The sequence below is a fragment of the Pseudopodoces humilis genome, chromosome 3 (genome assembly GCF_049639895.1).
Source record: "Pseudopodoces humilis isolate 2021_Gansu_Grassland_sample_001 chromosome 3, ASM4963989v1, whole genome shotgun sequence".
In the NCBI taxonomy this organism is placed as follows: Eukaryota; Metazoa; Chordata; class Aves; order Passeriformes; family Paridae; genus Pseudopodoces; species Pseudopodoces humilis.
Genome location: NC_142202.1, coordinates 36,929,952 through 36,944,643, shown reverse-complemented (window position 1 = coordinate 36,944,643; position 14,692 = coordinate 36,929,952). Strand labels below are relative to the sequence as shown.

The 14,692-nt window shown below is 41.5% G+C and overlaps 1 protein-coding gene across 6 annotated transcripts in view; it reads right to left on the bottom strand.

Moving 5' to 3' along the window:
- The window catches only part of RASGRP3 (RAS guanyl releasing protein 3), a 58,628-nt gene that overhangs the window by 24,718 nt on the left and 19,218 nt on the right, over window positions 1–14,692 (bottom strand). For 3 of the 6 annotated variants that reach the window (XM_088053572.1, XM_088053576.1, XM_088053571.1), the window contains exons 2-4: window positions 3,355–3,547; window positions 1,745–1,845; window positions 1,040–1,104 (exon numbers count right to left, since the gene is read on the bottom strand). In XM_088053572.1, the coding sequence (XP_087909698.1) occupies window positions 1,040–1,104; window positions 1,745–1,845; window positions 3,355–3,424 (236 nt within the window). In that variant the 5' untranslated portion in view covers window positions 3,425–3,547. Of the gene's footprint in view, window positions 1–1,039; window positions 1,105–1,744; window positions 1,846–3,354; window positions 3,548–8,470; window positions 8,565–8,758; window positions 8,882–14,692 lie in introns of those variants that run through there. The other 3 variants (XM_088053575.1, XM_088053573.1, XM_088053574.1) reach the window with 3 other exon arrangements.

Here is a 14,692-nt window from a genome sequence, read left to right as displayed (position 1 = left end):
TCTTTCAGATCCACTGTTCTTTAGCCAGAGTGAACTCAGCCTTTTCTTCTGTAATTGAAGTGGCAAAAGCCAGTTTATCTTTTAAATTTTTTTTTCTCAACTCACAACAGCACAACAAATTGGCATTCTATTGAAACGCAAAATTAAAGTGCTGTCTCAGGTGACACCCACAAAAGGCACACACGGTGTCCTGACTCAGGCTTCCAGGACACTCAGGTGACACTTGCACGTAGTCCCTGTCCAAGAGAGACAACTTGAAAGTGCAAATGTGCATTTGAGCGGCAGCTGCACCACGATAACCGTGTAAAGCGGATGTAATCCACAGGAGCTCACATGTAAACCATGTAAGCCCCCTCCTCTATGTGAGGGGGAGTGGAAAAGGCTTTGTCAGTCCTGACTTCAGTAACCCCCCTCACCTTTCTTCTCAGCCATGTAACTTCCATGGAGGAAGGAGGGAAAAACATTTGTTTGTGTGAAGCAAGTTAAATAATGATTACTTAAAAATTAATGCTTTCTCTTTTACAGGGAAATGTCCCTATGTAAGAACAGCCCAACACATGAAAGCTTTCCCATGGAAACAAGGTCGGAGCAGCTGGTGCCAGGTTTGGAATGCACCCAATGAGTAACTACTTCATTGCTAGCACACTCCTGTCACCATAAACTATGTAGGGATTGCAAGGGATTGCATGAACTGAGGTCCACAGCACAGAGACAGTTTTCTGCTCCCACACTAAGTTACATCTTGGAAGCAAAATGCGTCTGTCCTCTGTGTGGCACTGAACTTGTCGCCCTCTGAGAGGCTGATAAATCATAACACTCATTAGCCAGATAAATCATAACCCAAATTTTCCATCAACTTTTTAGCTTGATGCAATTAAGTGTCTTAAAAGCTGGGTGGCTCAACTTAATTGTTTTAAACACACAGAAATTCAGTCTTCATTGTAGAATGGAGACCAAGTAAAAAAAAACAAATAAAATTACATTGATGGCATTAACAGAACCATAAACTGAAATGCTAGAGGACCAGAAGTGCATTTACCTCATGAAGTAGCAGATTTTCAATCTGAATTCATTGCAGTTCTCCCCATCGGCATCTCTGTAAGTACGTCAGCTAAAGAAAGCTTTGTGTGCCTTGATTCAGCAGCGCTGTTTTTGTTCACTGGAGGCTGATACTAGACTGGTTGAATTTAAAAAAGTATCAAACTTTTCTTCTAGACATAACCACATTAAGCCTTTGATATTTCATTCAGAGCATCATAGGGAAGAGAGACTATTTCCTTATGGCTTCCCCCTTTTTGTCCCCCCTATCAAAAATGCCTCTATTCTACAATTCTGAATATTCTGCTGAAAGGCTCCTTGTCAGCTCTGGCTAACTAAACATGATAACAGCTATGATTACTGAATTAAGAGGTATAAATGACATATAGGTGCTGAGATATGGCTGGAAATTCATCAGTCAAAGGTCAACCTGCTGTGATACACTTGAAAAGTTATCTTGGCCTCATATTTGCAGTTATTCAAGGCTGATGCAAAGTCAGTATTCTTGTACATATGGAGAAAGCCCACAAAGTCTTTATGTGCGCATAAAGAAGCTCACAAACTTCCACCTTTAAGGTTGAAGAAAAATTCACCCCTAAACCTTGTTTGTCACTAATTTAATTGGCACATTTTTACAAGCAGTCAGGAAAACCATCTGCTTTTGACACTGCAATGCCAATTTGCAGCACTTTGCGAAAGGATATGTGGACAGAAGCTTGCCAGCCAGCTCTGTCGAAGGCAGATACCACCGATGCATTAAAAGAAAGGTTCTTGGCAAGTGGCTGGAGCAGGGGTTGCCTTTGTCATCTGCAAAAGGGAAACAATGAGTTAGCCCCATCGTAAAAGAGAGGAGATTTTATTCTTCAAGCACAGACAGAAAGGATCAAAAGTGGAAATGTTGGCTTGTTATCTAACACAAAGGTAGGAAAGAGCACCAGAGCACAAAAATGCCCCTTAAACAGTAACTTGCTGGAATGCAGCTATTTAAACAGAGGAAAAAGTCCAAACCAGTGCAGATAACAGGCCACAGCTAAAAAAAATAGGGCATGGGCAGCACTGTGCTAAACTTTACATAAAGACAGTGCCAGTAATCTAAGGGACAAATCTAAAATTAGTCCATCAAGAGGGTGGGAAGATAATTTATGTACAACTACTTCCAATATTTATTTTATTGCAGATTTATAGCTTTAAGTTAGCAGTTAAATTCTTTTAAAAAGTGGATCTGCTTCAAGGAATTCAATGTTAAAGCAGCACCTCACATCTGTGCCCAAGGTCACGTCTCCAGCTGCCTAAGAGAGACCCTTGTGTCTTGGCAGTTTAGCCATTGAAACTACACAGAGTTATTCCCTGGCAGACTGGCTGACTATCCCCAGCATCTGCAATGTTAGATTATTCTCTGTCTGACACTTTTTAAGAAGACAGTAGAAGATATGATGTATGAGACAAGAGCCACACATGGACTTCGTTTGTCAAGAGAGTGTGTTACAAGAAGAGACACACTATTTCCAACAGACAATGAGTGCATGGGCTCTGCTAATACTTTAATTAAGTTCTGGAGCAACAAGTTTGATGGTAGCCTACAGAAATGAATGTATGGGATTCACTGCAGCTGGTAGCAAGGTCTGTCCACCCATCAATTGTTCAATCTCACATTTAGACACTTGTTTCTCTCCACGTGGCAAAAAAAAATTAGTTCTTCATTCCAATTAAAATCTGTCCTGCATCTCCAGGGAATCTAAACGCAGCTTTGTGAATCAAAGCCCCATTTGAAAATACTTAAGCCCATCCATGAACTAACTTGACTGCAATGTGATATATGCCATGATTAATGGTGTTATGGATCAAGGTCTTTTTCATCACTTCTTTCCCTCTGACCTGGAACATCACATTTTAATAAGAGTAAAAAGATTACATGAGCCTTAGGTCATATTCTTGCCAATTATTGCATGATGATTTGGAAAACCTTTAAAAAAATGACTGGTCAAAACCACAGCTGTGTAACCACTCAAGACAAAGATCAATGCCAGAAATAACTCCTTGAATAATTCATCTAAACATTTCTCTTGGTAAAGGCCAGCATTTTAAAAACCACCATACCCACAATTGTGTATCATCTGTATTATGAAAATTTAATACAGTATGCATGTGATTAAAATTTTGGCTTCCATGATTCTGTGCCAAATTGAAAAGTGGAAAAATTTACAGAACAGAAATGTTTTTAGCCAAGAGAAAGACTGGCTAAACCAGAGAACAGCAGTATTGATATTAAAAGATTAATTTTAATAACAACAAAAAAAAAATATTGAAAGAGCATACCAAACATTTCAATACAAGTGTTCAAAAGCTCATCTAATGTTGCAGCCTTTCCAAGAGTGTTTGACCCCATTGTCTTTTAATCGTTGTCAAAAAATAAGAGACATTTTCACCAAGTAGAAGGATGCTTCTTCAAATGCCCAGCTTTTTCACTTTATTTTGTTGGTTGCATTCTTAGCTGGACTTCAATGAATATCTGAAGAAAGTAAAAGAAATCATAATTATATGACATTTTGAAGAATTATCAGGATGTAATGCTTACAGTTCAACTCATCTTTTTGATAAAATGCCTTTTTCCCCACGTTACAGAGCATGTGAAAGATTGCCATAAGCTTTCCCTACATTTCAGCTTGTGTTTCTAAGCACTGTCCAACTGTTTGTCCACTAGCACAAAATAAATCCATAGCTAGGGTCATAAAACAGAAAACAGATGGTAAATGAGGTCCTGCATGTACAATGACGCACATTTTGTTCAAGTCATTCTATTTACACTTGATAAGTCACTTTTTGTTAATAACCCTGCTTTTATGTTTTTAAGCATAACCATTTTTTGCCCCTGAGGTTACTGGTTCGTGATAGTGCTAATGGTTTTAATTGGCACAGACCACATAAAGTGTTTAATGAGCTTCATAGCAAACATTAATCTAGGTGGCAATTTTTCAAAGGACCTTAAGATCAGCTTTTTAAAATGAAATAAATTTTCCCACAGTAGCTGGGCAGTCACAGAGATGAACACCTACAGAAACTTCTAAATTTTATTATACATCTAGTATACATTTAAATATCAAATATCCATTTACCTGAAGATGCACAGAATTCTCTGTTAAAAGTTTTCAGAAGTAATTTTACAGGTCATATTCAAAGAACAAGTCAGTATTTTATAATCTATCATGACTAAGCCCCACTACTGCCTGATCACACCAAGTGTTTGAAATGTGACAAACAAGTGCATCCAGCAACTTATCTAGAAAAAGAAAAAAGCCAAGAGTCCTTGAAGTGAAACAACACAGGAATTTGGGAAATTCATTTTCGGAAGTCATTGCCCGTAACACCAACTTTTTAAAGCTGGTCATGCAAAGCAGTGATGAACTATATGCCTGCTTTAATTCACCCACAAATACCAAGATTTTCAAACCCACCCTATCACAGATGTCGCACTGCAAACCCATCCTGGTAGGACTGGCATTCTTTACCCTTCTTACAAAGCCACCCTGACCCCCTTCCCACCGGCCAGTGCTACAATGAGCACAGCGACACACTGAGCTGTGTCTCTGCTTGCAGCCCTGCAAATATCACTGTGGTCCAGCCACCCAAGGGACACCAGGCAGTGGCAGCTTTGCTGGCCCTGCTGGTGCTCCTTCTCCAGCAAAAGGCAGGGCCAGCACATCCTGACACAAGCTCCCAGAAAGAGGAGAAATCCCTTCTCATTCCGGGTAGATCTGCACTGCTGAGCTGATCGTGGCCAGATTGGCCTGCAGCTCCATCAGTGAAGTACCTCAACCTCCCAAGCAGACTTGGCATATGTAAGCTGCTCGTTGCTGGCCTGTGCTAGCTCCCACCTACACCTCCTATCCATTTATGACACCTCTGACTGGTCAGGGGTGCTCTAGCAGCACACTGCACTGCATCCCAGCACCTGGAGAAGTGTCCTGCACTGCACACTTCTCTACAGACACAGCCTCAGAGTCCTGCAGTGCTGAGCCTGTTTGAAGTGTGCAGCAATGTTTTGTTTGGAAGAGCTTCAAAATATTCTATTCAGCCAAAGATGCAAGTCCTATGAGGAGCAGCTGAGAGAGCTGGCATTGTTTAGTCTGAAAAAAGGTAGAGGGCAGACCTTACCACTCTCTACAGCTGCCTGGAAGGAGCTTGTAGCAGCTGGGGGTCAGGGGTCTTCTCCCAGGAAACAAGCAACAGAATAAGAGGAAATGGTCTCAAGTTCCACCAGGGGAGAAATTTAGATTGGATATTAGGGCAAACTTCTTCACTGGAAGGGTGGTCAAGCACAGGCTGCCCAGGGAAGTGGTTGAGTCACCATCCCAGGAGGCATGTAAAAGATTTATAGATGAGGCACTTGGGGACACTGTTTGGTGACAGACTTGGCAGTGATTGTTGATGGTTGGATTTGATGATCTTAAAGCGGTCTTTTCCAACCTAAACAACCCAATGATTCTGTAGTGCTGTTTTCAGATGTGTTCTTACAGCCAGGTTCTTTCTGGTCCCATCCAGCAATGGATTTAGACATGACACTTTTCCCTGAAGCCAAGAGGATCCTGGAGGATGTAAGCACAGCTCACGGAGCAGGGAGTTTCTTCGCTGTGCACACACAATGCCAGCCAACAAGAAACTTGATCAGAGAGGTGCAAACACTAGATCCTATTCTATCCTCCTAGGTGGAAGAGAGCACTCTCCTCTGAATTTGGTGGTGCAGAACCCCCTCTTGAGAGACCACGTTTGTTTTTCTAGGAGTCACACAGAGATGCTACTTGCAACAAACTGAGGGGAAACTAAACTAATCCTTTCACACAACAGGACACAGAGCATGCACTTAAGGAAAAGGGGAAGGTGGGTACACAGTGGTCCTTGGCTTCAAGCCTGTGTAGCAGGTGGTGTCTTAAAGGTCAGCTCTGGGCAGCCTCAACCCTTCCTGCTAGAGCTGGGCTAACACCAAAACCCAAAGTTGTGTGAAGAGAACAAGGGGATGCAGAGATGTGTGTGGCTCCCCAGCCCGCTGGTCAGGCCACAAGAGCCATGGTTATCCTAGGGTTAGTCTTTCTTCCCGAGACTGTTTATGTATTTAAAGTAAAAAAAAAAAAAAAAGTAAGCAGAGCATTTGCATGGTTTGCTTTCATAGTTAACCAGCAGCTGTGCAATGTTTTTCAAGATCACACACAACTTTGTACACTTAACTTTTGCTGGAATCCCACTTTGGGCATGTTTTCCCTTTTTGACCATACTCAAGTCCTTCTCTAAGTGCTTAAACAACAGGTGTAATTTTCACAAAGCCAGCTATCTAGCTCTTCCAGATTCATCTGACCTAGGTTTTCTTTCAAGAGGAGAAAAATAAAAAAATTTGCCATTTCAAAATTATTTTAGTGAACACTTCAAAAAATTAAACGGGGAAAAGCTATTGCATTTTCTGTCTAAGCCTAGAAAATTGGTGAGCATGAAACGTAGGAATGGAAGAGATTTGATCTGGATTTTAAGTTTCGTTGATATTCCCATCATCTGTAAAATATAGCACAGGAGCGTATCAGCTCTGTCTTCCACTGACAGCAATATAAAGGCAGCCATACGGAAATTAACAAATAATGCCCTGGGCAAAAGGTTTGTTTTTCTTCAATTTTACAACTACTTAAGTAGCACACACCTAGAGCCTGGCATCACAGTGCCCAAACAACCTATCTGACCTCTACAGGTCAGAGATTTATTAAAATGATACTTCTTAAAGAAGAATAAAACTTTTCCACCAAGTGAAGAACTGGCTGACTGGGTCTGAGCCAAAACCTGACTTCACATCTCTTGACTGCAGACTCTAAAACCCACAACCATTACATCATTACTTGTGTGATTAAGCACTGCTGTTCTACTGAAACAATAAAGGAATTGTCTACAACTGTGCCACAATGGTATCCAACCACACACCAGCACCTGTAGAAATGGATTAGTAAAATACAACTCTAAATTTCATCTACATAAATTAAACAAACTATATGCTGTCAGTGGTTCAGTGCGAGAAAGACACAAAATTAAAAATAAAATGCAAACACAGCAGAGTTTTTCTACATATAAAAAATGTTTGAAATATGTGGCTGTTATTAAAAAATTGATTGCCAAAAGTGCAGTTGGGCTTCCAAACAAAGATAACTTTGAGAATCTCTTCCCCCAGCTGCTTTCCAGAGTAACACTGAAATATCTTGTTGCTATACAGCTGTTTCAGGGAATGATTCCCCAGTATAATGAAACTAATAAATAAATGTTTGCCTTATAATGGAATTATTAGTCCAGTTGGTCTTACTGTGATTAACATGGGCTGTTAAGGACACAAGAGGCACACAGTCCTCCACAGGTATCCACTTGGAATAACAGTCTCCCCTGCAAGTCCTGCTGGTTACCCACCACATGCTGGGAAGGGAGTTCAGGGGATGATCAGGAACAGGTAAAGACTACAATGGCAGCAATACCATCAACATAGACCTTAGCACTCACTCAAAGCCAACAGCTTTTTCACCTTCATTTAGGCAATAGAAACAGCCATAATATCCCTGTGAACCAAGGCATGGTGTCAGGCATGTCATGCTTTATTTTATAAAATATTTCTATCACAGGATGAGCACTTCCTCCCTAGGGGGAAAGCAGAAACAGCTGCAGTGATGTGCCCAGAGGTTAGAAGTTTGCTATGGACTGAACTACAAAACACAGAGTTCCCTCCAAGTCCTGCCATCACCCCGACTGCTGCATGCACGTAGTTCATTTGTGCAGAGGGGATTCCTTAGGACTTTTGGGAAGTGTAATTCTATTTTTTGTCAACATTTTGGAAGTTTTGAGATGGTGTTGGTTGTGGACTGTCTCGATAGACTGCTTGAAACAACTATGTAGGCTGTGAGCACTTGAGACAGATGCGGTCAGGTGCAATACATTAGTTTTTAGAAGAAACAGGATCCCCTGCCAGCAAACTCATGATCTTATGCAAAAGCCCCAAATCATGTGAACAATGTGGGCAGCACAAAGCCAAGATTTAAGTGTTGGCTACTGTCATTAGTAAAACCAAAAAGACTTCACTTCTACGCTGGAGGCTACTAAGGGGAGGTCTACACCCATAACCTACAGCAGTTTAAGCAGTATTAAAATGTCAAGCCTGTACAAATCCACGTGTGGGCACTCTCAGGTGGATTTCAGGCAAATTGTATTGGTTACAGGTGCAAGCTAAATCAATAAATCAGTTTTAAATAGGTTTAAATGTTACATACAGGCTAATATTTATTCAGCTAAATTAAATTCAAGCAGCTTTTTAGCCAGGCCAAATTAAATGTACATGTGACATTTTCCCCATTTATTAAAAGTGGGTTATTTTCCTTCTACTTAAAGACAATGAATAGAGGCACGTGCAAAAAAGTCCCACCTTGATACAGAGGCGCCTCTATGGATCTCAGTTTACCTATAAACCTTCCAGAGGCCCACACACCAAAGACTTGTATTCTTTACAAGATTAGGATATTCTTGGGGCGTTAAATAATCCAGACACCTCCCTCCACATCGTCTCTTCTCCAAGCCTACGCAACACACCAGTGAATGCTTGCACTAAACAGCTTCCACCTGGCAGCTGGAGGAGTGCTAAGTGGGAGCAGCTCAACAGGGAAATTCAATCAGTAGCAGTATGCAGAACAGGAAGTAGAAAAGAAATCCTGACCCTCATGAGAAAGTTGAAGGGTACCTTCCCTTGCTCCACCTTTTTCCACTATTCTGTCTTAATCATCTCCAGGGCAAGCTCTTCAGGACAGAGGTCATCTGCTACTCTGCGGACATAATAGAGCCTCTCACAGTAAGACCCTTTCCTCTTATTAGTCTCCACATGTATTAGTGTAATTAAGAATCCCAGCTGGGACTGCACCTTTGTCTACACAGGTGCAATCAAGACATCTGTTTGGGCTCAAGTCAGTTCAGATCTTAGGTTGCCTACTTTGTGCTTCCTGCAGTTTACTCTCTCCCAGCAGTTCCATATTTCTTGTAGCTGGTCTGTACCAGTTTATTTATTACACTACACACAGCTCTATTTCTAGAAAACTCTGAGCAAGTGACACAGGGGGTCAGGTTTCAGCAGGGTCTGACACAGGCAGGAGCTGTGCTGGGTAGGGCAGGGCAGAGATGCTGGGCTGTCAGGCAGCCTGATGCCACTGCTTCTGCCCAGCCATGACCTCAGCCATCACATGCAGCTGGCTGCAGGATGGCACATCTGGCTTACCAGTGACGTTTGTTGTATGGAGCAGGGACACAGAACAAGGGAGAGATTGTGGCACTGCTCTGTGAATGCAAGATATAAGTCTTGCTGTGGGCAGGGGAGGAATGGAAATGGAATATGGGGGTCTCAGACTCATCTGACTTCCCAGTTCTCATTCACCTTGTTGCACACTTTCAGATCGTAGTTACACAATAAACCACAGCAACTGTCTGCACCCTATTGCTTTGATTCACCTTTATTTTTTTTTGGTCAAAGGGGAACAACAACAGAGTGGGATGTCTGTTTGAGAAGAGGATAGGGCAGGTACTCTGCTGGTGGCTAGCTAAAGCCAATCTTTTGGTGAGACAACCAGCAGAGCATGAGGTCTGGGTCTGTACTCAGCAGTTTCCTTCCACTGCTGCTCCCTTCTCACTCTGGTCCTATGCTCCAGCATGGGTTCTCTGTGGGCCACAGTCCCTTCAGAGGTGCACTTGCTCTTCCATGATTTTATCAATGGGCCAGAGGCTCTTCAGGGGAGTTCCTGCTCTGCCACAGAGCACCTCCTTGTCCTCTGATCTTATTATTCCCTCTCTTCTTCCCTCCTCCTATCCATTCCCTTGTTGTCTCCACGTTTTCCCCTCCTCAGAATTTTCTGCCTTTTCTTATATTTGTTTTTCCAGAGGTGCCATGAACTTGGCTGATAGGATCAGCTGTATGGGGTCCCTTGGAAAGACAGCTGGAAGTGGCTGTGTCTGACACAGGGCAGCCCCTAGCCTCCTCCCACAGGGGGCATTGCTGCAGACTCTCTGCTGCCAAAACCTTGCTATTTACATCCAGTCTAGCCTCTATGGGATGCACACTTGTGCCTTAGCACAAAAGTATTCAAGTTACAAATACTCAAAATATGTTATGCTTAATTTTGAGAGAAGACTCCACTAAGCTTAATATTTACTTTTACAAGTCACCCAATCAACACAGAAGGGTATTCTAAGCCATTCCAAGCCCTAGACATCTAGCCTTCTATGGGAACAGAGGTTAAATTAATAGGGCCACAGGTAAGAAACCAAGCGGATATATGAATCCACTCACATGGACTACCCAGCTGTTAGTTCAGACCCACACACATAAGACCATGGTGTCTTGTACAAGTTCATGAATTAGGAAATGGAGTACAATGCAGATAAAAGAGAAGCCTGCAGAAATCATGAGGAATGCCAATGGACAGTCACATGACCAAAACCTTTCAGTAATCAGAAAGTCATTTGATTAATGCTTGAGCTGTTTAGATAGCATTTTGTTTAGCATTCTTTCTGTGAAACATAACCAAGATGATTTCAGAGACAATGTAACACCTCTACCACCACCACCCCCAGGTTTTCTCCCTTACAATTCACCTAAAATAATGGACAGCTGAATAAATGCATTTATAAAAACAACAAATGTCACATTCCCAATTGCAATACTAGCTTTTTATGGATTTTGTTATCTACCATAGGTTTGTCCCATCCACTTCTGTGTTTGTTTCCTGTATTCGCTTTGTTGGTATTTGCCTCTGTAATTTTAACTCCAGCTAATAAATGGCAGTAAAATCTAAGCAGACATCCGTGGTTTGTTCCATATACTATGCTGATGACATCTTCCACTTCCCGTGGGTCAAGGCAGTAGCGTTGCCCAGAATGCATCAGGTTAAAAGGGAGAGCTGAGGAAGACTTTAGTTTGTTTTCAAAAGAAGGAAAACTCCCAGCCATACTTCTCAGTAGATTTGTCATGAAAATGATTTTGCTATTCCCAGTAAAGTCAAATTACCAATATCAGACATTTGATTAACATGTGTGACACCAGGGGATGCAGCTCTTCTGAGAATCTTTGGGCTTCAGACACATTAGAGATCTCCAGCACCGAGGGAGAGGACAGCAACAGCAGCAAGTTTCACACACTCTAACTTGATCTTTTTTCAGAAGCCAAGCAAGACACCATCAATACCTCTTGCAAGTTATCCTACTGCCTGTAAGCCTTCTGAGAAACTCTTGGAAATCATCTTTGCCATTCACAGACTTGCACAGAGCATCTTTAAAGAGGAAATCTGCTTTTTTAGTAGGGTTAAAATACATCTTATCGGCTTATATTCACAACTGATCACACTGTTACATGCCTATAATGACACTGGTCCAGCCCAAGTAAAAAACAATTCCTTTAGTTACTTTAAAAAAACATTTGGGGAAATAATCAATCCTTCAGTTCTGAAAGACAACCCCTCCGAATATTTATTACCATATATCTGTTACAAAATATTTTAATATTTTATTATTGTTTACCTTAACCAGCTATGTTCCCTACAAGACAAGCCAGAAAAATCATATTTATTAATTAGATTACTAAGAAATCCCTATCTACCTAGACTTTTTCATATGTTCAACTTGAAAATCTACCACAATGCTTGTTATATCTTATTTTTAACTAAGCCAGAATTTTACAGTAGTAGCATAGTCCCTGGGTAGTGACTTCTTTCAAGCTATTAAATATTCCAAGAGTTATGACAGCTTTTGAAGACAGCGCTGCTTTTAGTTTCACACAACTTTTCAATCAATTTTAAGGCAAAGAAGAGTCATAAGAGCATGTAACTTGCATTAAAATTCAGAAAGTTGGGTATCAAGTTCTTGTCTAATAGACCCATAGCTTCTAAATCAATTTTTTTCCCTTAGAAAAAGCTTTTTCACTTCATATCATTCTATAATTTCCAGTTGCTTCCCACTGTAGACTAACTAGTCATGGAACAGAACTTCCTGGGCCCCACACTGGGAGACAGCCACTCTGAAATGGTCTGTGCCACCCTTTGTAATGATGCCACAGGAACTGCAGACACATACAGAGCTTCTCAAGCCCACCAAGCTCTACAGGTTTGTGCTGGTCACCCAAACAGTAGAGATTATAGGTAAGTGTCCCAAAAACTAAAATTTTAAAACACTCCCCCTCTTCCATTGGACATCTCTGCCTCTACGTTATATCAAGGTAAGACAAAATCATTATCTGCAGTCGCAGATAACCACTAGGGAGAATTCAACACCTCCTACTTACCTGGTATCATTTTCAGCAATGATGATCGTATTTTATTTCTCACTCTTTCTGGTTTCTGACCCCTCCCAAACTGAAGAACAGCTGCAGTTACTGTACATCTACTAAAACCAAGGGTTTCACCTTGTGAAAAGGGAAGGTTAAATGCATGTTCATTTTTTCTTCTTCAGTCCTGTAAACCTCTACATTCCCTCACATCTCTCCCCATGAATTCACAATCCATACCTACCCTAGTGTGAGGAGTGGCCTCCCTGTGTAGTGAGAGCAGTTTTGCTGCTGACCTTTCCTCCTGTGACTACAACCAAAACCTAGATTGGCTTCAGAAATGTCTCGACCACCTATTTTACAGCCTGGGAAGTACTTATCGGTGCAGTAAATTGAAGGCAGCAACTGGCAAAACAATAAAGGCAGGAAGAGGCTTTCAGAGACTTAAGTAATGGGAAACTGGATGTCTGAGATGGAGCAAGACAGAGTTAAAAGGACAGAGGGCAGGACAGAGCTTTGGCTGCTTTTGCTGGCTTGGCTGTTATGGTGCATTTGTAATGGGATAATCCTTTGTTTCCCCTTTGATGAACGTAGAAAATGGTTCACATGTAGCTGCTATTTCCCCACAGACCTGTTAATAGCCCCCACTCCAGGAGGGTGGCTGGACCAGTTGCCAATGGCCAGCAGCCCTTCTCAGTCCCTGGCGGCGGCTGCCATTCCTTGGAGAGCTGCTGCTCTTTAGGGAGAGGCTGCAGATGAAGGTGGCACGCTAGGAAATGGTGACAGACACGCACGGCGCAGGCAGACCGCTGTGTGACCCTTGGAGCTGGTGCAGATTGCAGTCTCCTGCACACTCACACGAAGCAGGGACACCTGGCTTGGGTTCAGCTATGGTTTCACAGCTGCAGAAGTCACCAGCACCTCACGACTCACAGGCAAGCACGCCTGCAAGAGGCTGGTGGAGTGAAAACACAGCCCGGAGGTCAGGAGAGATCCAGTGTCTTTCTTTTGGGAATTCTGTCAGCAGATGCTGGACAACAAAATACGTAAGCAGCTTCTCACCTCTAGCTATTACGTCTGAGTTTCCCTTGGGAAGATGGGTGGAACAATGGCAGTTTCAGATTTCCAAATGATGCAAAGAGAACATTTTAAGCACGGGCACAGAGTGCTTCTTGGGCCAGAGTTTTTTTAAAATACTAATTCTCCAACAGAGAAGAGCAGTAAAGAGATTATTGGCTGGTTTTAGTGCATCTGACTAGATTTTGTACTTTTTTTTCAGAGGTAACAAAGCAACCATCAGTGGGCTGACTAAACTTTGCTTCCTCACAAAGCAATCTACTAAGAAACATGCACTGGTTAGTACAAACAAGAAGAAACAGCAAACCTCTAAAACTGTTTATGATACAAGAAGTCTACAGAGTACAGGATATGAGAACAGTGTCACCACAGTCCCTATATTCCTATATCCAAGCTCTTGGACCAGAGTGAGTTTTATTAATAGCCACATACCTTCCTAACAATAAGACAGCTTGCAGCCAACAAGTTAAATGCCTTCTTTAAAAAAAGAGTAATGTAAGAATGTGCTGTATATAAAAATATACAGAACAGCAAGACAACTTGAAAAAGGGGAAGGAGCAGCGTAAAAGCAAAATATCAAAGGAAAAAGAGGAAAAGCATCTTACAGTTCCTGCTTTAATAAGTAATACTTCAAAAAAACAACTTTGATATTTATTTTGCTAGTATTATTTTGGCAGTGATATATTTATTGTATGAAAGAATATGTAACACAGGATTGCAGCTACACAAATATCCCACTTCCACAGCCACAGAACACACTACTGCCATAGGACTTCAGAAAAACAAATCTAACCAAAACCCTTGGTTAAGTTTGCAAAGCTCATATGTTAAGATACAACACTGTAATTCCTTAAAGCTCGTGTATGCTAAAGGATTCACCATTATTTGAAAAGCAACAAGACAAGAGCAGTTGCTGTAGCTGTAACAGCTGAGAATCACATACTGCAACCAGTGTACTTTTGGCATGGTAGATAAAACCCTGCCAGTTAATTGGTAGTGTAACATCTTTGCAGTGACCAGTTCAGACCATCCCAAGCAACTTGAAAGACACTTCTTGAATTAATAAAAACCTGATTGTTTTGAATTTATAGAGGATACCCAAAACTCTTTACTTCTTAGCATATAATTATCAAATTTAAGAACCTTGTCAGGATTTCCTTACAGATCTGCTGAACTCCAGTAATTCTAAAAAAAAAAATCAAAATCCTGTGGCTATATAGTAAAGTTAATATCAAGTGAAAAAATGTGGTTAAGCAAGGGGAAGAAATTAAA